This window comes from Tamandua tetradactyla, chromosome 26, assembly GCF_023851605.1.
Source record: "Tamandua tetradactyla isolate mTamTet1 chromosome 26, mTamTet1.pri, whole genome shotgun sequence".
NCBI lineage: Eukaryota > Metazoa > Chordata > Mammalia > Pilosa > Myrmecophagidae > Tamandua > Tamandua tetradactyla.
Window position 1 is genome coordinate 16,614,461 of NC_135352.1, and position 24,172 is coordinate 16,638,632.

Here is a 24,172-nt window from a genome sequence, read left to right on the forward strand (position 1 = left end):
CACACCTTGTCATATTCTGTCTTGGCTAGGTAACATAAGGTTATCCATATTCCTTTTGCAAGACAAACTAACTGCTGTCCTTCCACTTTCCAAGAAGAATGACGTGTAACCCAGGTTTTTCTCTTATAGGTTGTGGGACTGGAAAGTATCTTAAGGTGAACAGCCAGGTACACGCTCTGGGCTGTGACTACTGTGAACCATTGGTAGAAATTGCCCGGAATAGAGGATGTGAAGTCATGGTATGTGACAACCTCAATCTTCCCTTTAGGAATCAGGGCTTCGATGCCATCATCTCCATAGGAGGTAAGGCAGCCGGGTCACACGTTCCCTCTTAGTCATGAGCATAATGGTGCGTGGTTGAGGCCACTCTCATGACTCAGCATCCGTTCCGTGTTAGAAAGGTCTGGACAATTCATCTTACCTAATCTTCAAGATAATGTCAGTGGGCTGAAATATGTGGCAGTGCAGATGCACTGATGATTTATGTGATGCTTCTAACTAGTTAAACTTTCCCACTGTTACTATCATCCTTTTGGATGATTCATCCCGATGCCTTATACTTATGAGTAAGAAAGTATTTAGAGGTGTTTTTCTCATTGAGAACGGTACATTGTTGTATTGAAATGAAGTCAGATTCTCCCAACGTGAAATCGGTTTTCAGGAGCCCTGTGATGTATGTCAGTATTAACGGAGTGTTGTACAATGCACACACTGGAGGAATGCGTCATCCGATCTGCCATTCACAGAGAAAGTGGACCCCCACCTGGCCCCATAATAGGTTGTTTTTATCATACACTCTGCTCTCTTACTGCCAGAGATTGTTCATGAAGCTAGGAAATGTGTTCCTCAGATTCTCCCAGCCAGTGTGCCAAATAAAGCACACAGGCCCAAAATGAATAGGAACAGCAAAGACTCGTACCTGAAATGTACACAAGTAAGCCTTATTTTGCTCAATCCATGTATTCCTGAAACCTAATACGTGAGTCACACTTAAATAGGCCAGGGAAACTGCTGTCTAAGAGAATCCTATGGCAAGTTCTTTTGTAAAGCAAAAAAAAAAAAAAAATCTTTTGCAAAGCAAATTAACTGCTATAATGCATTCTAAAAAAACTTAATCTATTTGAATGCATAACAAGCTTTATTTAAAGTGACCCTTTCTCAAACTGATTGCTGCTCGTGACAAAAATACTGAAAAGGGGCAGTGCAACGACGACGGTGGCTCAGTAAGCAGAATTCTTTCCTGCTGTGCCGGAGACCCAAGTTTGATTCCCGGTGCCTGCCCATGGGGAGAAAAGAAAATGCTGAAAAGGACTGCATCTTCCTCTCCTGAATTAGATGAGCGATCGATTCATTCAACCTCAAATGAGGGCTGGAGCACTGGGAAGGGGCAGGCTTGGATCCCATAACCTTGGAACCTGTCAGGACTGGCAGGAGAGAGTTGCCATGGAAACCTGTTCTAGGGTAGCCCTGCTTCTCTGCCGTTGAGACTGTTGGGTCCGTGCTGGTGGCAAGGGGAGCTCATTGCACTAAGCAGCACTACCCCACGCCTTGAGCCCTTAGTGGAAAGAAAGGCCTTGGTTGCTCATTCTCCCTAAAGAGCTGAGAAGTCCAAGAAGCGTTTTCTATGCTGCCCTTTTGTACCCAGTGGCTTTAGGATCTGCAAATCTGTCTGCCTCCTGGCAGTGCCATTGGGCCATCACGAGGGGCAGGTGGCTATGGAGAGAGAGCGCAGATGCCCCTAGTTCCATCCTTCCCTGGTTTCAGTTGAAGTCACTTGCCTTCCCCGCAGGAGAGGGAGCAGACCTGGTGACCATCTTCTAGTTACAAATGCTTCCTTAGCTGGGAGAATAGCATGTGCTTTAATGAACTGTATCTATCAGTGTAATGTGGTGATCATCAGTTAGGTTTCTGTACTCAGAGATTTCAATAGCCTGTCTCTCTTGTGCTCACCCATATGTCCTTCCCTATTTAGAATTCTATGTGTTGGCACTTCCTGTTTATCCTAACAGAAAGAAATATGTTTTTGGCTTTTCCATGTCTCTCAATAATAATGTGAGTGAGGGCAGGCCACGGTGGTTCAGCAGGTAAGAGTGCTTGCCTGCCATGCCCGAGGACCTGGGTTCGATTCCCGGTGCCTGCCCATGTAAAAAATAAATAATAATAATAATAATAATGTGAGTGGTAAGGGTCAGGCCTAATTATACATTCCCTGTGTTGTACTGACAGGTATGAAAAAGAAACACTGTTTCTACTTACTTTTAGAACAGTGTGGCAAAAATTCTAGGACGATTTGGCAGCGTATTAAAATAGTACCAACCAGCTATGAGTTTTATGCAAGTGGTTCTCAGCCAGGGCTGATGCTACCCTCTGGGGAACATGTGGCAATGTCTGGAGACGTTTTTTGGTTGGTCCAACTGGTCAGCTAGTGGGTGGGTCCCCCATGTCAAGAATTATCTAGCCTGAAATGTCAGTGGTGCTGAGGTTGAGAAAGCCTGTTTTATGCTAAACCCATAGATTCAGGCTGAGGTGTGTTTATAGGTAGAGGGGCAAGACGTACCCACTTGAAAAGTTAAATGACGTATTATAAAATATCAAGCTACAAAAAAGGACTTTAAAGATGATTTTGTGTAACTTCCTGTCTGGTTTTCGAACCCAATCATTTGAATTCCGCGTACTTATTTTCTAGGCTCTCAACAGGAAAGCATTGCTGTAGGATACATACATTGAGTTATCTTTTGCCTTCAAATTGCAATATAATTTCTAGAAAAATGGGTTTTTTTTTTAGCCTTTAAAAATTCAACATCATTTACTGTCATTGACAATACATGGAAATATATCTTTAAGTTTATAACACTTTACAAAATTTCTTAATAGAACATGTATGCATATGCGAGCATAATACATTTCATTTGTAATCAATAAAACTTTATTTGTAAATCTTTATTTGTAAAAGTAAAAAATTACTTTTTTTTTTTCAAGAACATTTGGTTTAGCTGGAGACCCGGGTTCAATTCCCGGTGCCCACCCATGCAGGAAAAAAAAAAAACATATGGTTTAAACACTGAACTTATAACCTATTAAATATAAGTGTAATCATATGAAAAAATCCATTATCTTGGATTATGGTTTCTAATAGGTTGGAGGTGGGTTAACACGTAGTACAAGTTTAATAAATAAGTGAATATAAGGACATTCTTCCTTAAAAAACAAAATTAAAAAAAGAACTTTGGAAGCTCAATAGAATCCTAAAATTTTGGAGACCTATGAGTCAATACTGAAAAGAGAATGTTGTATTAAAATCATACTGTTTTAATGGTGGGGTTTAATTTTCTTTTATGATCCCTCAAAATGGATACTTGGAAAACACATCCATATGAAAAGGTCTAAAGAGAATCAGATTCAAATTATAGCGATAGAAACAGGCCTGGATATTAGGATGTGTTGCAGCTTTCTGTTTTGCTCCCGTTTGCCTCCTTTTAGCTCAGTGACCAAGACCCTGCATCTAGAAATGAATGCTTTCAGATTAACCATCATGAAGGGCTCTTTCTCTGGGGATGGGAAAAAAACAAACAAATAATCTGAGGCCTAAAGAGGTAAAATGTTAACCAGAGATCACAAGGCCAGCGAAAACTAGATCCAGGGTGAAATATATTGGTGTCCAGTTCCTCAATGCATTTTAACCTTACACCCTCTAGCTTTTTTTCCCCTGGTGCACAGTAGTGTAAGAAATACCAGAGTTTTCCTGCTATCGATAAGAATGAAACCCTGATTAATAGGAATGCAACATGTGCCTGTTGAATGCTCTTCCTAGATAGGTTTTATCTCTACAATAATCTCATTTTAGATGTTTAATATCCCTCAGTGGCAGGAAAACTCCAGAGATGAATTTGCCTAAAGCTACTACTAACCTCTGATTATGGGGAGGGTTAGAGAAACGGTTTCACCCTCTCTTTTTCCTTCGTTACTCATGTCCAAGCAGAAGTGCCCAGGTTTTGTCTGAGACTAGAGTCCTACCTAAGATACATAGTAGGCCTGTGCGTGGAAAATAATTTCATGATTTCTTTGACACAATTCTGAGATCAAACTCTCCCAGAAGCTTCCAGACTAGCCCTTTCTATATATTGTCGGATGCAAAATAATAATAACACTCTTGAGACTACATAAAGGCATTTCTGATTGAGTCTCACTTTGACTTTATAGGGATTGGAAGTAAAATGGTGATTTTTTAAACTATGCCCAAACATTTTGTGTTATATAAAATTTTTTTAAAAATTATGAGCCATCATTTGGATTTGTGTTGGGCTGGTTTATCTTTGCATCATCTAAACCGAAAAAAAACTCTAAAACATTTCTCTATCTCTCCTTAGGTTATTTATTTTATTAACACTGATTAGTGGCGTTAATTCCTTGGGGCTTTAAAAGTACTGATTTTTTTATTAAAACAATGAATTATTGAATAGAATTCTCCCAGGGAGCACTTTCTAATTTAGTGATCCCTTTAAAATTTTATTAATCCATGTTACATCCTTCTGGTCAACAAAATCCATAAGGTTTCAGAACTGGAAAAGCTCTTACGGATTATTTATTCTAGGCCTTTTATTTCTAAATGAAGAAAGTTAAAATCTATGGAAATTATAGATTGCCCAAGATCACCTGTCCAATTATTTCTACTATCTGCCCTGCCAATCTCCAATAAAGGAGATTTTTTAGTATATGTCAAAATCTCATCATTGTTCATACAGAAAACACTAGTATATAAAAGTGCACATTCACACATGTATATATATACATTGAGATACAGCTTCTTCTTTTTCAGTCATACATCATTTTTCTACAAAACAAAGAAGAATCCGAGCAATAAAAGAAATGGCCAGGGTCTTAGTGCCCGGAGGCCAGCTGATGATTTACGTCTGGGCTATGGAACAAAAGAACCGTCACTTTGAGAAGCAAGATGTGCTTGTTCCATGGAACAGAGCCTTATGTTCCCAGCTCTTCTCAGACTCTAGGTCATCTGGGAGGAGGCAGCAGTCTGCATCTACAGAAACAAGCCAACCCCATCATCCTCCTTGCTCTGAGTACAGCTGTTCTGTTTGTTTTCAGGAGACATGTGATTCCAAGCGATCCCACAGCATGGACCACTACATGGCTGGGTCCTGTTGTGTAAACATCGCCAAAGAAGGTGAAGAAGAAAATGGATTCTATAACACACTGGGGAAATCTTTCCGGTCCTGGTTTTTCTCCAGATCTTTGGATGAATCCACTCTGAGGAAGCAGATCGAAAGAGAGAGACCCGTGAGAAACTCAGAAGGTAGTGCCAGTAGTACTGTATCAGTCCAGCCTTCCAGACACTGTAGTTTAGATTTAGGTCACCAAGAACCATTTTCAACCAAAGAGCAAAACTTGGATGAAGAAGTGTTTGTGGAAACTTCTTCCCAGAGAAACTTGGAGTGGCTGACAACACCAGGCAAGCTGCAGCATTTAAAGGGAGACCACCAGGAAGTTAGGAGAAATGGAGATGGTAGTTTTCTGGGTGGCACCAAGGGCAATGTGAATTGTTTGGACACAGGTATCTTAGAAGGTAGCTCTTCTGGTGGTAAAATATTGAGAAGGCTTTCTTCGGTGGAATCCACAGATTCCATCCCAGATGGCACAATTTCTGTTAAAGAACAACCAGTGGACAGTTTGGACTCCAGAGACTTTATGCGCTACTACCATGTATTTCGAGAAGGAGAGCTCTCCGGCTTGCTACAGGAGAATGTGTCAGAGCTTCATATTCTGAGTTCTGGGAATGACCATGGCAACTGGTGTATCATTGCAGAGAAAAGGGAAAATGATGATTGATTGGATCCTTTTAGACAACTCCTCCAAAAGATGAACTGTGTTTTCCTCACCAGTTTGGTATGGTTACCCAAATTTGCATCTAGTTTTATTATGTTTTAATCCATTTATGTTTTGGTCTGCAGAGCCTATGAACTGATCACCTTTTTAACCTTTGGGTAAGCACAATGCCTGACACCTAAAGCATTAGGTCAAGGGTATTTGTGTTAGATATTAATACAAGAGATCTGAAGAAGCAATATCAAATATTTTAATATGGCGTGGATTTGCTTCCCTTCGAAAGATGAAGTTCTTAATAACAAGATATTGTTTTCCAGTATTATGCATTGGTTTTAAAACATTCTGTTCTTAAGTGTACCTTTAAAATACAGCCTTTTCTAAGTAAAGGAGTAATTTCTGCTTCTCAGGTTATCATTTAGATCTCTGAGCAAGAGTACAGGTAAACCTGTTCCATTGCACAGATGCTAATTAAACCATGTGATCAATTGTTTTGCTAACAAGACTTGGCTTCTACTTAAAATCTTTAGAAAAGTGAGAATCTGGAGAGAGCCAATTACCCAGAAGAGTCATAAGGACTTTTCTGAACAACAAGCAGCCATGCTTCTAGCTAAGTAAAATGATAAGATTTTCAGTCTTCATGCCTTTTAAAAAGGCTTTTAAAGGCACTGAAGCATTCGGGTACTAGGAATTTTTGCAAATATCCAAATGGTGGTTTTTCCAACCTTATTAGAAGCATGACTATCCAGGGAAGATAACACCAAGATTGGCCAATGAGGAGTTTTCATCTGGAGTGATGCTTTTCTTAAGAGTTAAAGGGGTAATTGTAAAACGAGGACCTGGATGAAATACTGTTTGCTTTTGACTTTGAGGATGGATAAGAGTAAAATATAGGATTTGGCTTTGGTGTAAGTATGACTGGGGTCTGTTGTATTTCAAAAAATAGTATCCAAGCATCGATTTTATATAGTCATATTTTATTAGTTGCATTTGGAATTTAGGCAAAATCAACTTCTGTTAATTAGAAGTTGAATTTCTGCTCCTTTATTGACAATTGAATAGCTCGGGTATTGTGTCGTCACTGTTTAGATTTAGCCACGGGTCTGTCTAAATCTGTGTCATGGGTCTTGAGACACCGATGTAATTAGGACACAACTAGCAAACTGGAAGCAGAAATAAGCTGACCCAGGAACCTGGTCTCAGATAGCTTTAAGATGGAGAAAATTGACATTTTACAAAAGCCTTTTCACTTTATGGACTACTGTAATCCTTTGTTGAAAGTCAAATTCCTATTTCATTGTTCCACTAAAATTAACTAAAATAGCAAAGATCTCACTTGTTTTGCTCTATTTTTCTTCAGTGGTTGTGCTCACACTTAAAAATAATGATGCGGCTTGCAAAGCAACGTACAAGATTATTTGAAATGTGTATCTGAAAATGATTGCTGTTTATAGTTCTCTTTCGGTTTCAAAATAAGATTGCATCGTCACCTTTTTGCTTGATGATGGCATCTAGTGGAAATGATAGATCTGATTTGTATTATTCAGTGCATTAGAGGAACAGTGAGAAATGACATGGAAGTAGAATATAAATTAAAAATTTATTTAGTGTGCTTTCCATCTCTTAAATTAGAACATTAAGCCTTGAGTATAAGTGGTTTTCTTGGTGGAGAGGAAAGATTGTCAGAATGGAAAATATTCTTAGAATTAGGGCTTGACGGCCTTTTTATTATCACTGGATTTTTTTTCTCTCCCTGCAGCCTGTTGCCACGTGTGTCTTTCAGCCCAGATTTGATGCTAGAAATCTGTGTTTGAAGTTCTCTCTTTCTGGTGGTAGCCTGCCATTTAAAGATTACTCCATGGAATTCAGTCTATTAGACTGCGCGCAATCGCTTTTGAGATGGATTGTGAGCAGCCCTTTAAACACACACACACACACACCACTTTGTAAAAAAAGGTTCTCTAGGATGGTTCTTGGGAAAATATATTTTATAATTTTGCAGGACTGTAAATAAAACACCACTAAATAATAGCAGACTTTTCTTCTTTATCTTCTGAGCACGAGAATTCTGTACATCCAGGTGTTATTTTGTATGCAAATATTTAACTCCATGGCTGTATTTAAAGTGAAAATTAACTTCTGCCTTTAGATTTTTTTAAAGCCATAGAAGAGCAGAACTAATGCAAATATCTTGATATTTCAGAATCTCATCCATCTTTAGGATGGCATTTGAAAGGAACCGCAAGTCATGTGTGAATATAAACCCACCCAGGTTTTTTTGGTGCATGAGCAGGTGTGTGAACAGTCAACCTCAACTTGCTTGATTGTAGATTTTACTTTCTTTCTTAAGTTGTGGTTACTGGATCACATCAGGCCCCTTTTGATTCCTTCTCACGTGTTTCCAGCATCAGTGCTGCGTCCCTCTGTGTGAGGTAGAGAAGAGGGCTGATTGGATTAAATTAAGGATCTTTTACTGCTGCTTCACAGTCATGGGATTTGAGGAATTCCATGTAAATAGGGAGATGGTTTGGGGGAAAATGCATTAACATTGCAACGAATGCAATCAAAATGACCTCCTAGTTTAGCCCACAACCTATTGTAATTACTTTTTTTTTTTTCTCACATGGACAGGCACCAGGAATCGAACCCAGGTCTCCGGCATGGCAGGCGAGAACTCTGCTTGCTGAGCCACCATGGCCCGCCCTGAAATTACTTTTTTAAATTGTTGATACAGTGATGAAATGACACCAGTGTGTCATAGTAACTAGCAAACCATCTGCACAAATATCTTGGAATATCATATTGGGGTATCATATCCCAGATCCTATCACAGACATTCCTATCATATCTCAGTTCCTCTTCAGGACAGTGTGCAATTCTTCTTTCTAAGTTGGCCCTTCTATTTCCTTCAAAATCCTAGATGTGAGGGATGCTTCTGTATTTCAACTGACCATCAGCTGAACAGGCAAAAATTAGAAATAATCCAGAGAGAAAATATTCCAAATATAAGTCAGCAAGAAACACTAATGTGCTTGCATATTAATTCCACAAGAAGAATAAGCACTGATGGGTTTTTAAATATATATATAAATGTGTTTGGAGGGAAATAGAGGGTCAAACCCTTATCTGTTGAACTTGATGGGGGAGGATACTTACAAGAAATGCTCTGAGTGATCAGTTGGGGAAGGAAGGAGAAATGGGAACTAACCCCTGGCTGAACAGCTGCAGGCTAGAGAAACACAAATTAGAGCAGGCCTGAGCTGCTCTCTCTTAACATATAAAAAATGTAAACTAATAATAATAGCAACTAATTGTCCTTAATAACTAACATTTTTATTCATAATCTTCACCACAGTCCTCTGAGGTAAGGATAATTATGGTCCCCATTTTGCAAATGAGGAAAACTGAGGCAGAAAGAAATTAAATTTTGCAGATGAGGAAAACTGAGGCAGAAAGAAATTAAATTGCCCAAGTAAGGGACAGAGCTGAGATGCAAACCCAGGTAGTATGGCTCCAAGCGGGTCCATTTTAACCAAAGTACCATCTACTCCCTCCCACTGGACCATACTTGCTGTGACAGCAGGACAAGCAGCCTCTCAGTGTGATTATCCCCTTTACAGAGCAGTGATTACACAGGTAGGTAATGATTGGCTAAGTCATCCTTACATATCCCCCTCCCCATCTTTTATATTAATAGTTTTCATTTATAAGTCCATTTCATTTTGGTTTGAATACAAAAATAGTTCTGGGTCACAAAGAGCTCTGTGTTCATTTTTCTCCAAGTCCTCAATTCTTTAAAAATTGTATTAGTTTTCCCATTGTATAGGTGAGAAAAGTGAGGACTATTGAGGTATTTCATTCATTCTTTCCATTGACTGAGCCTGACCATGTAACAAATAAGTACAGTATAAAGCAATGAATATTGGGTGTGATGATGGTGCATGAAGGGCCAAGCTGAGGGAAGATGTTTTTTTTAAACTATTTTTATTGTAAAAACTTATCACATAAACATTCCTGACACATAAACATTCCATACATGGTGTATAGTCAGTGGCTTACAATATCGTCACATAGTTGTGTATTCATCACCATGAGCATTTTTTTGAACATTTGCATCACTCCAGCAAAAGAAATAGAAAAGAAAAAGGAAAATCTCATACATACCTTACTCCTTACCCCTTCTTCTCATTACACACTAGTATCTTAAATTTTAACTTTTTAAAAATCACAAGTTATTTTAACCTTTGTTTCCCCTATTATTTGTTTATTTTTTTATCCCTATGTTTTCTTTTGTCTTTCTTTATCCATATTTTTTACTCATCTCTCTGTATGCTGGATAAAAGGAACATCAGACACAACGTTTTCACAACCACAGAGTCACACTGTAAAAGCTCTATCATTATACAATCATCTTCAAGAATCAAAGCTATTGGAACACGGCTCTAGTTTCAGGTACTTCCCTCTAGCCACTCCAATACACCATCAACTGAAAAGGGAATATCTATAATCCATAAGAATAACCTCCAGGATAACCTCTCGACTCCGAAACCTCTCAACCACTGAAACTTTATTGTTTCATTTCTCTCTTCCCCCTTTGGGTTAAGAAGGTTATGCCAATATCATGATTCCAGATCCTGGCTCATCCCAGGGTTTCTGTCCCTCGTTGCCAGGGAGATTTACAATCCTGGGAGTCATGTCCCATGTAGGGGGAGGGCAGTGAGTTCACTTGCCATGTCAGCTTAAAGAGAGAAACCACGCCTGAGCAACAAAAGAGGTTCTCTGGGCATGACTCTTAAGCATAATTTTAAGTAGGCTTAGCTTATTCTTTGCAGGGATAAGTTACATAGGGGCAAACCCCAAGAAAAAAGACTCGGCCTATTGATTTGGTTATCCCCACTGCTTGTGAGAATATCAGGAATTCTCCAAATGAGGAAGTTGAATATTTACCCCTTTCTCCCCATTCCCCCAAGGGAACTTTGCAAATATTTCTTTATTTACTGTCCAAAGCACTCTGGGATTTATCGGGGCATTACACTAACCTGGACAAACCAACAAAATCTCATGGCCTATTCAAGATTCCATGTATTTATGGTATTCAGTTAAACTGACCATATAAGTTAAATTAAGAAATGCATTACCCAAAATATAAATTTTGGGGCGGGCTACGGTTGCTCAATGGCAGAGTTCTCGCCTGCCATTCCAGAGACCCAGGTTCAATTTCCAGTGCCTGCCCATGCAAAAAAAAAAAAAATATATATATATATATGTAAATTTTGCACTAAATAAACATCTCTCCCTTTAGTCTCATAGAATTTGAAGTTTTAAAATATGCATGATATCATCCTTTATCCAGTCTTCTGATATATGGAGGAAGATTTTTCATATTTGTGGTATACCTATTATCAAGCTATGTTGTTTAGTTTGAAAAATGCAATATGCAAAAGCCCCTTTTGGAGAATCATAATGCATATCTGCATATTTAATGTCTACCCTAAAAGTAAACTTGGACTTACTTTGACTGAACTTGCCCTAGAATTATTAACATCCTCTAGCACAAGACATCTGTGGAACATCTTTCAGAAAATATTGTGTCCTGCAGAATAAGATGCAAACTCCTTAGCATAACAGTCAGGACCTTCATAATTTGACTTCAAATTTTTTTCAGCCCCATCTCCTGCAAATAAACTCAATTTTGTGTTTGTGTTGTATGCACCTCAATCTACATTTTTAAACGCTGCTTTCATTAGAAATTATATAATGCCAAGTAATTATCACATTGCCTAGTAATATACTTGGATTTTTAAATGTCCTAATTGCAATCCTTCTCCAAAGAGAAATACATAAACAGGTTTTGTTCCATCAAAGGGCATATGAGATAAGTGTTATCACACTCCCATCCAACAGATGGAAAAACCATGGGAGTGTACAGGTAATACCAAAAAACCCAAAAAGAATCCTCAGCTCCTCTTATACCAACCTTAAATCAAAATGATGTCCGTTGTTTTGAAATTATAAACCCTATATTTGCAGTCTCAGTTGTCTACCGACGAGGAGGGGGACCATTTACAAAGAAGTCCCCCTGAACCAGGAATTGAAATTATATGCAAATAGAACAAAAGCCCAGAAATCTAGGAGAGCTGATGGAAAAGAAGATACTGACTGTGAATCGTCCTATTTTGATTCACCAGGGGTCCCACAGTTTGTGACCTATTAATGGGGATGTAAATAACTTCAATCATACCATGTGTTCTGTCCCCTCCAGAAGTAGGTCTTTACCAACTGACTGGGCACCGGTAATCACATTATCTGGGAGGAATAAATGCTAGCATATCATCTATTTGACCAATCTGCTGGATCACTCGTGAGAGGTGATTGTCACATTGGATCCCCCATGGCAAATAAATACATACTTTGGTGTTCCTTCCATTGGGGCTGGAAAAAAATTTACCCCAACCCAATTCATTATTAATTAATCCACATGGAACTGTATGTTTCCTCCATGCAGAAGATTTCTTTTTCTCTGGATATCACCTCCACCTAGAAAAAAGATCGTGGGTCACTGTAGCTAATCTGAAGGCAGTGTAACTGAACACTGAATTTCCTGAGTTGTAATTGCATTTGCGTACACCCAGTAGGGAATTTGGTTGAATGACAGACGTTTCTCCAATGAGTTAATCCTACCACTTCCATTACATTTTCTCTTAACTTTGGGAAAAGGACCCATCAGTAAAGGTTTGCTTTTCCACTCTTGTATTGACAAAGAACAGAAACAATACTTAAGACTCACTAATGTGGTCCCATATGAAATTTCTGGGACACTTTATGTACATGAAAGATGTCTGATTTTCTTTAGATGCTCTCTTAAATGTGTATGTATGTAAATGTATATGTATTCTAGACACTGTTTGCTGTCATGAGTGACCAAGGAGAAAGAAGTATTTCTCTTGTACACCAGTGAAACCATTAAATTAATAATTGCTGTAGAAATGTATTTTGTTGTATAGATTTTTGTTTGTTTGTTTCAGGGAAATTCTAAAGATATTTAAGCGTCATTGTGCCTCTTCTGGTGTTGACTTGTGTGTTACATGTATCAAAAGTCCAAAAACTCTGTATTCCTACAATATAAAATTACTTTAGCTCTTCGCAGAGGAAGCTAGCAATAGTTTTAAAAGCACAAGTTGATGTAAAATATCTGGACTTTTTTAATAACTTGAAGATATTTTATTTGCATTAATGATGTTCAGGCACTCTTTGTAATAAGTATTATTTAAAAACAGCCTAACTTGTATATTTATGAAATGTATTAGATTCTGTTTAGGTTAGGTATCAAACTACTTTATTTAAATGTTTCTAGATGAACAGAACCTTGCCTTGCATCTCCATTCTGAGTATGACAGAACAGGTTCTTATCCCCTGTCAATTCAAACAGCCACTGCTCATTATAATCCCAAACTATTGAATAAATTCATATTTGAATACTATTATCTTCGGCTGAAAGAAACTACATTAAGTATTTAGTAATTCTTTAATGGGTTAATAAAAGAATGCTATTGGCTAGAAAAGACATATTTGGAGATTAATAAAGTTGTATTAGACTACTCAAAAGTGAGCATGTGTGAAAATTGGGTTGAAAGAACGTCATTTTGTGTTTGTTGCTTGGAATGTGAGTGTGTGTGTCCCTTCACTGACTTACTCCATCTGCAGGTGGCCAGACTATTCTCAGTGGGGGGAGCTGGAGTCAGCAGAGAGAGGGTTTTGCCCAGCTCTGCTGTGACTCTAACACAGCCTAGAGGGGTGGTCTCTAGTGGCAGATGGGAACTGCCCCCCCCCCACTCCGCGTGATGTAAGAACCACTGCATCTCCCAGTGACCGCCTGCCCCTTGCAATGGCTGCTTGCAGGACACAAATGAAAAATCCTGATGGTAAAGATAAAAGGAAATATGCTCTCTACCAATCCTTTCGCAAAACTCAGAAGTATTCTGATATCTGGCCGAAATCTCTCTCCGTTAAAAAAAATACTGCCAGTTATTGTCTTTTGAAGCCCCTCACTTCTTTGCACCTCTATTATCTTCCCTTTTTGAAAGATCTAAACAGAAATTCCACTTGAAAATTATTAGCTGGACAGGTTTTTAATTCATAGTTTTCTCAGTGGTTGAAATCAGAAGGCAACCGTCCCATTCAGTATGTGATGTTTGCCCCACACTTCATTCCTCATTAGTCCCGGGCAGTTCCCAGAAAGGTGCCCTGGTGCACGGCTTCGTCCTGCAGAAAACAGCCAAATGCTCGAGCTGCCAGAGAGCTTGGCAGCCACGGGCGTGAGCCATTCCACGTGAGCACGCAAAGGAGCCACGTGCTCAGATCTGCTGACTCCCCTGCGACACCCATTGCTTGTACCCCCGAGGCAGCTGCTCTTTGCCGCCCTGGGACCCCCAGCTCAGGTCCCATTTCCAGAGCAGTCACCCTGACCTTCTTCGTCACCATCCTACAGCCCCTTGACATAGGAACCCTTTTCAACATTACTATATTCTCCTTTGGTAATTAAAAGCCTGACAGCATCTACAATTTGTTCCCTTGTGTTGCCCCAATTTCAAAAGTAAGGGGGAGTAGAATTGACTCTTCCAACTCCAGTCCCTACTCTATCAAGTACCTTTCCCCTGTGTGCCAACACACACACATACACACACACACTGCTCTGGCCTCCAGGAATGAGCTGGCATGTGCCATTTTATAGGCCTTCTCTAAATGGGTGATGGAAGGGTTCTCCCACTGGCCACCAACTCCCAGCCTGCCTTCAGCATATTAGCAAGAGTTCCAGCTCTGGCTGCTAGAAGGCAGTTCCTGAGATCCTCTGGTGTAGAGGGCCACACCCCAGTGCCATTGATTTCCTGCATTTTGAGCCTCCTCTGCAGGAAAACGTTCCCTCTTAAATACAGTAGGTCCAAGTCCCCTCTCATCCTTCTTCTAGAAGGCTCCCAGGAGTGAATTGTATTTTGTCTTGAGCACTTTTTCAGTAATTCCCATATGCAAGGGACTTTCCAGGTCCTGTTGGAGATTTTATGAGACTATGATGTGATCCCCACTCCTGGAGAATTGTAACCTAACAGAATAGATGTAGCTCTTTCTGGAACTTTCTTTTGATCCTGGCTCCGTCTCACTTAATCCTACTGATCTCGGCTTAAATGTTCCTGTCTCAGGCAGGGCTTTGCCTCTCAGGCAGCCCAGATACCCAGCTATGCTCCCCCTCTGCGCCCCCAGAGCCCCTGTAATTCTCTTTTGCAATTTGGCACACATTTATTTCTTTAGCAAGTCTTTTCTCTACCACAGTATACCTGTCGTGGGGGCAGGGAACCTGTCTGCCTCTTTCACTTGGGTGTCAATTGACTCCTAGCTTAGCAGGGGGGGCCCCACCTGGAGTGGCCAGCAACATGGGTGAATAAGAGTTTATCGTAGCCTGGCTTGGTGTGCCCAGAGGAAGGTACAGAGAACCCAGGAAGGTGGAGGAGAGAAGAGGACTTGAAGCTGGAGGGAATTTGAATAATGGCAAAGAGGCAGGCAAGATGGGAGTCAATTGATGACAATGAGGCTGGAACCATTTAGCACGCGACACCAAGGAATACAACTCCCACGCATTCCTTTGCCAACCCTGAGGGGTAGACACTACTGAGCTCTACTCATAGATGTGGAAGCTCACGGATGGCAGGCTGCTTGCCAAGGGTGTAGCGCTCCCTGGAAAGCTAAGGTGGTCAATTTTGCACTTGGGCCGATATGCATGAAAATTCTCACTCCGCTGCCTGGGGGTAAGGTAGGTTTTGTGAAGGGTTACAAAAGGCAGAGAAATCTGGAGTAGTGGGTCGCAGTTGGACTCACTCTCAAGGGCCTTGGAAGCTGCACTGAGGAATTTAGACTTTAATGTACAGTGCTAGAGAGGCTTTGAAGTTTTGGGGGTGCAGGTGCTTTGGAAAGATTGCTCGGAGGCAGAGCAAAGGATGGGGTGGAAAAGGGATGGAAGGGATTCAGAGGGAGTCCTTAGCAGGGGTCAAGGAGACAAGAAGCTGGGACAATAGGTTTAGAAATGAAAACATCCCGACCTAAGGTAGAATGAACTAGAATCCGACTGGAGAGCCAAAGGAAAAAGGGGAAAGGGAGCACTGCCTGGCTGCCTGGAGGATGGGCTGCCTTCCCCTCCCCCCCCAAACAATGAGCCCCGAAAAGGCGGTGGGTCACGGCCCACAAAGGAAAGGTGGAGCTAGGTTGCCCTCTTCTGGACAAAAAAATAAAAAGCCTGCCACTGAGCTCTGAAGTCAAGACCAAGACAATGGAAATACCTTCAGAGAACCAGGTGATGCCAACTTGCTACTCATCAGCCTTTCAAACACGTGGTGACGCACAAGTTGGCAACCAGGTGATGATTCAGACAAATCTGATTGCAGAGCAAACAAGACCTGTCAAGGCAAGTCGGTACCTTCTTCTAATCCGTATTATTTCAAAGCTACAAGTAAATTTCGTGGTAAAGAAACAGAATTATAGGAGAGTGGAGGTACCTAAGAAATATAAGCTGTGGAAGAAAAGTGAAGAAGGCAAATCTTTGGGGAATATTAACAGGTGATAAGTGATCCATCTGTTGGCCTTTCGCTGTGACTGGTAGGCGGGAATACTTTAACCTCTAAACTGTTGAAATTTGGAGGGGGGTTCTAATAATTTGTAAATATTGCACGTGCGATGTGGCAAAGATAACAGTAGGAGAAAAATACTGGGCCAGATCAGCACTGAGCCAGCGGGAAGTGACTGACTCCGAGGCGCCGCCTCATCATGCCACTCCCACCTGTGGCAGGTAAGTGTCCCGGGCTGACAGCAAAGGGAGCGGCACCCGGTGACTGAGCCAGACAGCCCGCCTGCCCTCCCCTGAGAGTCCTGAGAAGAAAACTGCAGCGGGCCGGAGATGCGCCTGCAGCACCAGCCCCCCAGTGCTCTCTAATCTCCTCGCTGCCTCCCCTCCCCTCGTTTTCTCAGCTCTAGCCTTGGGTGCCTCCTGGCTAAGACCTCAGATACCCCGGCCTCGGGGACTTTGCACTCGCTGATCTCTCCACTGGGCAGGCTTTTCTCTGAAATGGAAGCCGTGCCCCCCTCACTTCCTTCCAGCCTTTCCTCAGATCACAACCTCTCGAGGTAGCCTTCCACGATCAACCCATTTAAAACTGCACACCGCATCCCCACCCCGTCTATGTTTTGCATTTCCCCATTGCCTCCATTATCTATAAATATGATGGTAGGTGGCTCACCAGGCAGAGTTCTCGCCTGCCATGCCGTAGACATAGGTTTGATTCCCGGCGCCTGCCCGTGCAAAAGAAAAAAAAAGGTAAATCCTGTGTATTCTACTTGCATATGTTATTGTTTGTTTCCACCAGTAGGGGGCAGGGCTCCCTGAGGACGGGGATTTGGGTGTTTTCGTTGTTATCTGCCACATGGAGAACAGTTCTTGGCAAATGACAGTCATTCCATATTTATATGATGAGTTAAAATAGGTTCTCAGCTCTGGCAATGTGCAGAGGTCACCCACATGGAGACTGGGCAGTCAACCTGGGACTGGGCTGGGCTGGGTTGGGATGGGGGAAATGGAGAGCCCAGAAGTATCTCTGCAGCTTTCAATGAGACCCTCTGTTAACCCCCACCCCCAGCCCCACCCCCGCCCCACATCACCTTTTCCAGGCCTGGGGAATCTAGTCTGGGGATGAGAAAAATCCTTCACCAAGATAGTTGTTTTAGAAATTGCAAACCAAGAATTCGTTGCCTGGGTTTTCTGGCTTTGAAGAGACAGCCTGTTTCAAGAGCTGAAAGCACATCGTCCTAGCTGTCTGGTTACAGGAGAAAGCCATCGGGGTACAAGTGAAAAAGAACATTGAGAGAGCCTGCCCCAGGGTGGGCCACAGTGACTCATGGTGGCTCAGCCGGCAGAGTTCTCGCCTGCCATGCCTGAGACCCGGGTTCAATTCCCGGTGCCTGCCCATGGGAAAAAAAAAAAAGGTGTACTTGAGAGAGCCTGGCCTTTTTGACCAAAATTAAGGTATCAATAGCTTGAGAGAGTTCAAATAGAGTTGAGAGGCTACTCTGGAAGCTACTTTTTATGCAAGCTTCAGCTAGATATTGCTATTTACCCTGGTTTGCCAAAGCCGTTTCTGCCAATCCTACACTACATCTAGGGCTTTATTTGAAATTCTACAAAGGTCCCAAGCATACTTTCCAACACCTTCAACCTCCAGATGGGTTCCTAGTCCAGATAAGTCCTGAAATCCATAGAGGCCAGCCTCTCCAGAACATCAACTAGTTCCATCCCCCTATCCCATATTATCAACAGCCCCTTCCAACATAAAAAAAAAAATAGAATGGGCATAGTCCAAATACCCCTAAAGAGTGGGAGAAAGATCAAAGGAGAAGGTGGAGTTAGAACAGAGAAGATAAGATTTAACAAATGAGTATGACTGCTGATTCATTATATTGATACTTCTTTTAGTCTCTGGTGTCTTGGAGCAGCCAGAGGGAAAAACCTAAAATTGTGGCACTGTAACCCATACCAAACTCTGAAATCTGTCCTGTAACAAACTATTGTGGTATGTTTTGAAATTTATTGCTTTTTTGTATATCTGTTATCTTTCACAATGAAAAAAGTAAACTGACTCCTATTAAAAAAGAAAACATCAAGAGCCTGGCTGAGGCTGGGCCATGAGGGAGATGAAGAAAGCAAATGGTTTACTTGCTGCCTACAAGTGTTAGTCCTTCATTCCTAAATTTTATTTCTTAAAGCTGTTAGTATTTACAATTAGACTTGTCTAAATTGATCCCCTCTGAGCATCAATTTTCTCATCTGTGCAATTTCTTCATCCATAAAATCAGGTTAATGATAACAGCTCTAGGTCAATCGAGGAAAACATCATTTGTGTTTTGAGTTTCAAAGCGTCAGGAAAGGAAACAGCTGAGAAAGAAGGCCCCTAGTACACAATAAAGTGTCATATCCCATCCAAATGTGTGACATAGACATTTTATTTTAAAGGACAAACAGGACAACAAAAATAGCCAGTGAGTAACTTCAGGTTTTATGACATCTCTTTTTTCCTTTCTGGTTGCAGAGAGAAAGGCATTAGAGTTCTGTATGGGTTCAAAGCGAACCAGATGCCAAATTGAAAGAAATATTAGAAGCAATTATGTGTTCCATTACCAGCTCAAATTCCATGTTTTTAATTCACACGAACGTATTGTGGTGGTTTGAAGCTATATATACCCCAGCAAAACACACAAGTTCTTCAAGTTAATCCATTCTGTACAGGTAAACCCTTGTAAATAGAACCTTTTGATGAGGCTACTTCAATTAAGGGATGACATGCCTCGGTCAGGATGGGTCTTATTTCTCTTACTAGAGTCCTTTGTAAGAGAATGAAATGCAGGGAGAAAGTCATGGAAGCAAGAAGCTGAAATCCAAAGAAACCCGGGAGAGAAAGGGGAGACCAGCAGATGCCTCCATGCGCCTCGCCATGTGACAGAGGAGCCAATATTGGCAGCAGCTGGGCTTCAGGAAGAAAGCATTGCCTTGATGACGCCTTGATTTAGACATTTTCTTTGGATTCTAACTGAGTGCAAATAAACCCGCACTGCTTAAGCTGAACCATTTCATGGTATCTGCTTTAAGCAGCCTAGAAAACTAAAACAAGCATCTTCCTGGTAGCATATTCAATGCGGAATTGCCCACTGGGGTCAGGGCCAGGTCAGGTTAGGTCCAGGCCCAGGCCAAGCTGATTTTCACTGTCCTCACCCCCATCCTTGCACTGCATCCATGCTGTCCTAATTGTGTCCTCATCAGGTGTTGGTGGTCCCGAGCTAGTCCCAGAAGTTTGCTCCAGGTCAAACTTCCCTGGAAAATACCTTAGCCTCAGGGTAGTGACTTTTCAGAACTTGGCTCTCTCTCTAGTGCCCAGCTTTCTAACCTGTGTTAATGCAACAGCAAAGGAAGTTCTCAAAACCACCCTCTGAGTTGAACTCGGGTCTCCGCAAGTGTCATTTTATCCACTGCAACCCAAGTACAGTCTTTAATCCCCGGGTGATAAAAATTTGAGAAACACTTAGACTCTTCCACCTTGCACCCCTGAAGAATTCACACTCAATACTTCAGTCTTGAACTCAAGTAATTCATCTGTGAAACCTTTCTATGGTAGATTGCATTATGTTCCCCAATTTAGGCATACTCCTGATCTTAATCTACATTCCCATACGTGTGAATCCATTGCAAACAGGACCTCAAGAAGATGTCATTTTTAGTTAAGGTGTGGTCCAACTGAATGAGAGTGACTTTTAATCCGTAATACTTGAAGCCTTATAAAGAGAAGAAACTGGAAGCCAGAGGTTAGAGAAAGCCACATAGGAAGAAACTAGAAGTCAGTTTGAACTGGAAGAGCCAACAAAAGGAGAGGATATCACCATGTGACAAAAGGTAGACATGGGGGGCAGAGATATAAGGAACCCCAAGGATGGTCAGCAGCCGGAACCAGAATGCTACATACTCCAGGAGAAAGGAAGCCTTGCTGCTCTCTTGATTTTGGACATCATTAACCTCAAACCTGTGAATAAGCCATTAAATTCCTATTATTTAAGCCCATTTGTCTGGGATTTGTCATAGCAGTCTGGTAAACTAAGACAGTTTTCCAAGCTCACCCGCTTCACTCTTAGCCCTCTCCTGAATGGAACTAATTCCTCTCTCTTTCATGCTACCATTTTTGTAGGACTTGAGAACTGAAACTAACATAATTTCCTGGGCGTATGTTAAATAGTTTCAGGACCAAACAAAAGCAGCCTCACTGCTTGCTCTGGGAAGCTAAGCCTGTGCCAACTAAACACCTGTGTTATCAAGACTCATGGCTTGGGCATCAAGACTGGCTTCAAGACCCTTACCTCTTTGTGCCCGCCAATCTAAAGCTATTGTGTCAAAACTCTGCCCAAGCCCAATGGTACCTTGCAAGATTGACCTGAAAATAACCCATCCTGAGCCCCGACACTATAAAATAACCTTGCCCTAATTTTCTTTTTTGAGATACTATTCTTTTTTTTTCTTACATGGGCAGGCACGGGGAATCGAACCCGGGTCCTCGGGCATGGCAGGCAAGCATTCTTGCCTGCTGAGCCACCGTGGCCCGCCCTTGAGATCCTATTAAGACCATTGATGTAATGTTCTCCTTCATGTAATAGGTCTAATAAATTTAGCTTTGTTCAATCAGTAGGTTTTTCTGTTGGCCTTTTAGAGAGTCCACACACCTATCACAGAATATTACAATTATCTTTGTGGCAGCTATCTCCCCACTGCCATGCCATTGTCCCCGTCCTCAGTTCATACACGCACACAAAACCAGCACCCACTTTGGGGAACCTTGCCTAAATCAAAGCAAGGATAACAAAAGGGAGCCTTGGAAATCAATCTAAGAAAGGGACCACTATCTTTTGCAGCCTCGTGTCACAAAAGAGTAGTAAATATTGGCTAGAAGAAAAGTCTACTTGTCATGTACTCCACCCTGAGGCCAAACCAACAAGCGGCCTCTTTTCATTTTTATTCTTTATTTTTGTATTAGAGAAGCTGTGGGTTTATGGAACAATCATGCATAAAATGCAGGATTTCCATATACCACCCCACCGCCGCCACCTTGCATACGTGTAGAACCCTTGTTACAACTGATGATAGTACATCTACCCCTATGTACTATTAAAGTCCATTGTTTAACTGTGGTGTAGATCCATGGATTTTTTTTACATTGTTATTCTGCTACCATATATATAACCTAATGTTTCCCATTTAAATCATATTCCGATATAGATTTCAGTGCTGTTGATTGTTTTCCCAATGATGTGCTACTATCAAGGCTCATTTCTTTCTCCCTTCCTCCTGCAAGCTTCATATGCCAATCACCCCCCACTCCCCCACCACTGTAACACAGAAAGATTCACACATACACACACACACGTATGTGAAAGAGCTGGAGGGCCAGGGAGTGGTTGCGAAAAGATAATGGTCCTGAAGGGGAAAGGTTTCCTATCAATCAGGACAGAAGCAGTCCTGTGGACAGTTTTCCCCCCCATCCCCACGCATCCCCACCTCCGCTCCCCTCTCCCTTGAAGAGTGGAGAACTACTGAATTGAATCCAGCAGAGGAGCCAAATTCAAATCCAGCCACTCCTGTGGAATTTTTGGTATGTAATATACAACTCAAAGAGAAAGTTAAGGACTTTTTTGTATATTCTATGTGTTCTTATGAATTTGTTCTTTGCACGTAATCACCTAATTGTAAATGTGTGTGTGTGTATACACGTATTTGCAATTGTGTGTGAGCTGGTACCAGTTTGCCAGTATGCCTACCTGTTCATGATATTGCTTCCATCCTTCCAATGTTTATGTGGCATCTCTCACCAAAAGCCACCAATGACAAAGAAAATCTATGTATAAAAAATTAGACAACAGGAACTTCTGGACTTATGTTGAAAAGGAGCAAGGATAAAGGCAAATCACGCAGCATTTCCTTGCTTAGATTTATCCTAAACTCTCTTTCTAATCCACCTGTGAATAATTATAAGGTAAATTTTCACTACTGATGTGTTGATTATCTATTGCCTTGTAACAAATTACTCCCAAATTCAGTAGCTTAAGACAACAAACACTTCTTATCCCACGCAGTTTCTGAGGGTGTGGAATCCCTATGTGATTTAGCTGGGTGGTTCTGGCTGGTTCTGGAACTGGACATTCCAGTTGAGGCGTGGCCAGGGTGATGGTTATCTGAAGGCTTGGTGGGCAGGAGAACCCACTTCCAAGAAAGCCACTTCCAAGACAACCTCCTCAGAGGGCTGTTGACCGGAACCCTCAGTTCCTCGCTGGCTGTTGACAGAAGGCCTGGTTTCCTTAGCACGTGGGCCTCTCTGTCCGGGCACTCACAACCCTTCCCAGAGGGAGCAATCCCAGATGAACCCACATTGACTTTATGATAGGATCTCTGAAGTCACACACTGTCACTTTTGCATTATTCTATTCCTTACAAGTGAGTCACTAAGTCCAGCCCAGGAACTATTGACATTCCTTCCACATGCAAAATACCCTCACCTTTCCCAACTCCTCCCCGAAGTCTTCGCCTTTTCCAGCAACACCTTCTAAGCCAGGGTGAGAGGAGGTGAGTCTCCTCAGGTGGCATTCTCTAAGTGACCTCCTCAAGTAGAGTTCTTCTCTGTCTGAAGATCTTTCACAAAAGGGACAGTTATTTTAAATCTCTGTTAGTTCTCTATTGCCACATAAACTACCACAAAACCTAATGGTTAAAGCAACAGGCATTTATGATGTGAGTTTCTGTGGGTACAAGAAGTGGCTTAGCTGCCCAGGTTGGGACTGTCATGAGGTTGCCATTGAAATGTCAACCGAGGCTGATGTCATCTGAAGGCTCTACTGGGGCTGGAGAGTCTAAGCTCACTCACCGACATGGGTACTGATGAGACCGCAGCTCCTCACCACACAGGTCTGTTCACAGACTGCTCAATGTCCTCATGATGTAGTCATTGGTTCTTTTGGAGCAAAGAGCCATTGAGCAAGACAGGAATCACAATGCCTTCTATGACCCAGTCTCAGAAGTGACATACCGACCCTGCTGTCAGATTCTGCTTGCCATACAGACCCATCCGGATACAATATGGGAGGGGACCACGCAAGAACTCAAATCCCAGGAGACGGTGATTCTTGGGGGCTTCCTGGAGGCAACTGACACATCTGCTAAGGAATTAACACAAGGAACTGGATGAAGGAGCACCATCAGAGGCTGTAGATTCTTGTAATGTTTCTGCTGCTCTTCCTATGAACGTGATACAGCAACAACATTTCTGGGTACCAGGAAGATGGGGATAATATTCGTTCCTACCAGATGAGTGATGCCTGAATGATAATGACCCACTGCTAAATTGATTGAGAGGATTTGTGGAAAAATAGTTCTTAGAAATCCAGGCACTGCAGGCATGTGTTTATCTGGGAGCACGTTGAAATCAGGTGCTCCTGGCAATTGTAAATCCCAGTTCCAACACTTACCAGGAACAGGGCCTTGGAAAAATCACTAACCATCTCCAGGTCTCAGTTTCCTCAGTGTCAAAAAGAGCATAATAATGGCTGCTTAGTGAGTTTTTATGAGGATTAAGATACCTAGCAAGTATTAGCTAAATAATAAATGCTAAAGTAAATAATAAATGTTAACTATCATAAAGATTATTTCATATCTTATAATATTGTGTGGTAACCATCTAAGTTAGTAGGTGTTTTTCAGTTTCTTGAAAAAAAAAGC

General features: G+C 41.6%; 1 protein-coding gene and 1 long non-coding RNA gene across 3 annotated transcripts in view; one reads left to right on the forward strand and one right to left on the reverse strand.

The window, feature by feature from the left end:
• The window catches only part of TRMT9B (tRNA methyltransferase 9B (putative)), an 88,051-nt gene extending 74,341 nt beyond the window's left edge, over window positions 1-13,710 (forward strand). The window contains exons 4-5 of the mRNA XM_077144431.1: window positions 130-303; window positions 4,817-13,710. Coding sequence (XP_077000546.1) covers window positions 130-303; window positions 4,817-5,841 — 1,199 coding nt within the window. The 3' untranslated portion in view covers window positions 5,842-13,710. The remainder of the gene's footprint in view (window positions 1-129; window positions 304-4,816) is intronic.
• A 246-nt stretch (window positions 13,711-13,956) lies between these two features.
• LOC143669852 (uncharacterized) lies at window positions 13,957-23,910 on the reverse strand. 2 transcript variants are annotated; one of them, XR_013169094.1, is made up of 5 exons: window positions 23,322-23,910; window positions 22,957-23,089; window positions 22,222-22,298; window positions 17,115-17,166; window positions 13,957-14,097 (listed from the first exon to the last, which is right to left on the reverse strand). It is a non-coding gene; the product is annotated as an uncharacterized LOC143669852 (long non-coding RNA). The 2 variants fall into 2 exon arrangements; XR_013169093.1 differs by lacking the exon at window positions 22,222-22,298.
• Between the last annotated feature and the right edge of the window lie 262 nt (window positions 23,911-24,172).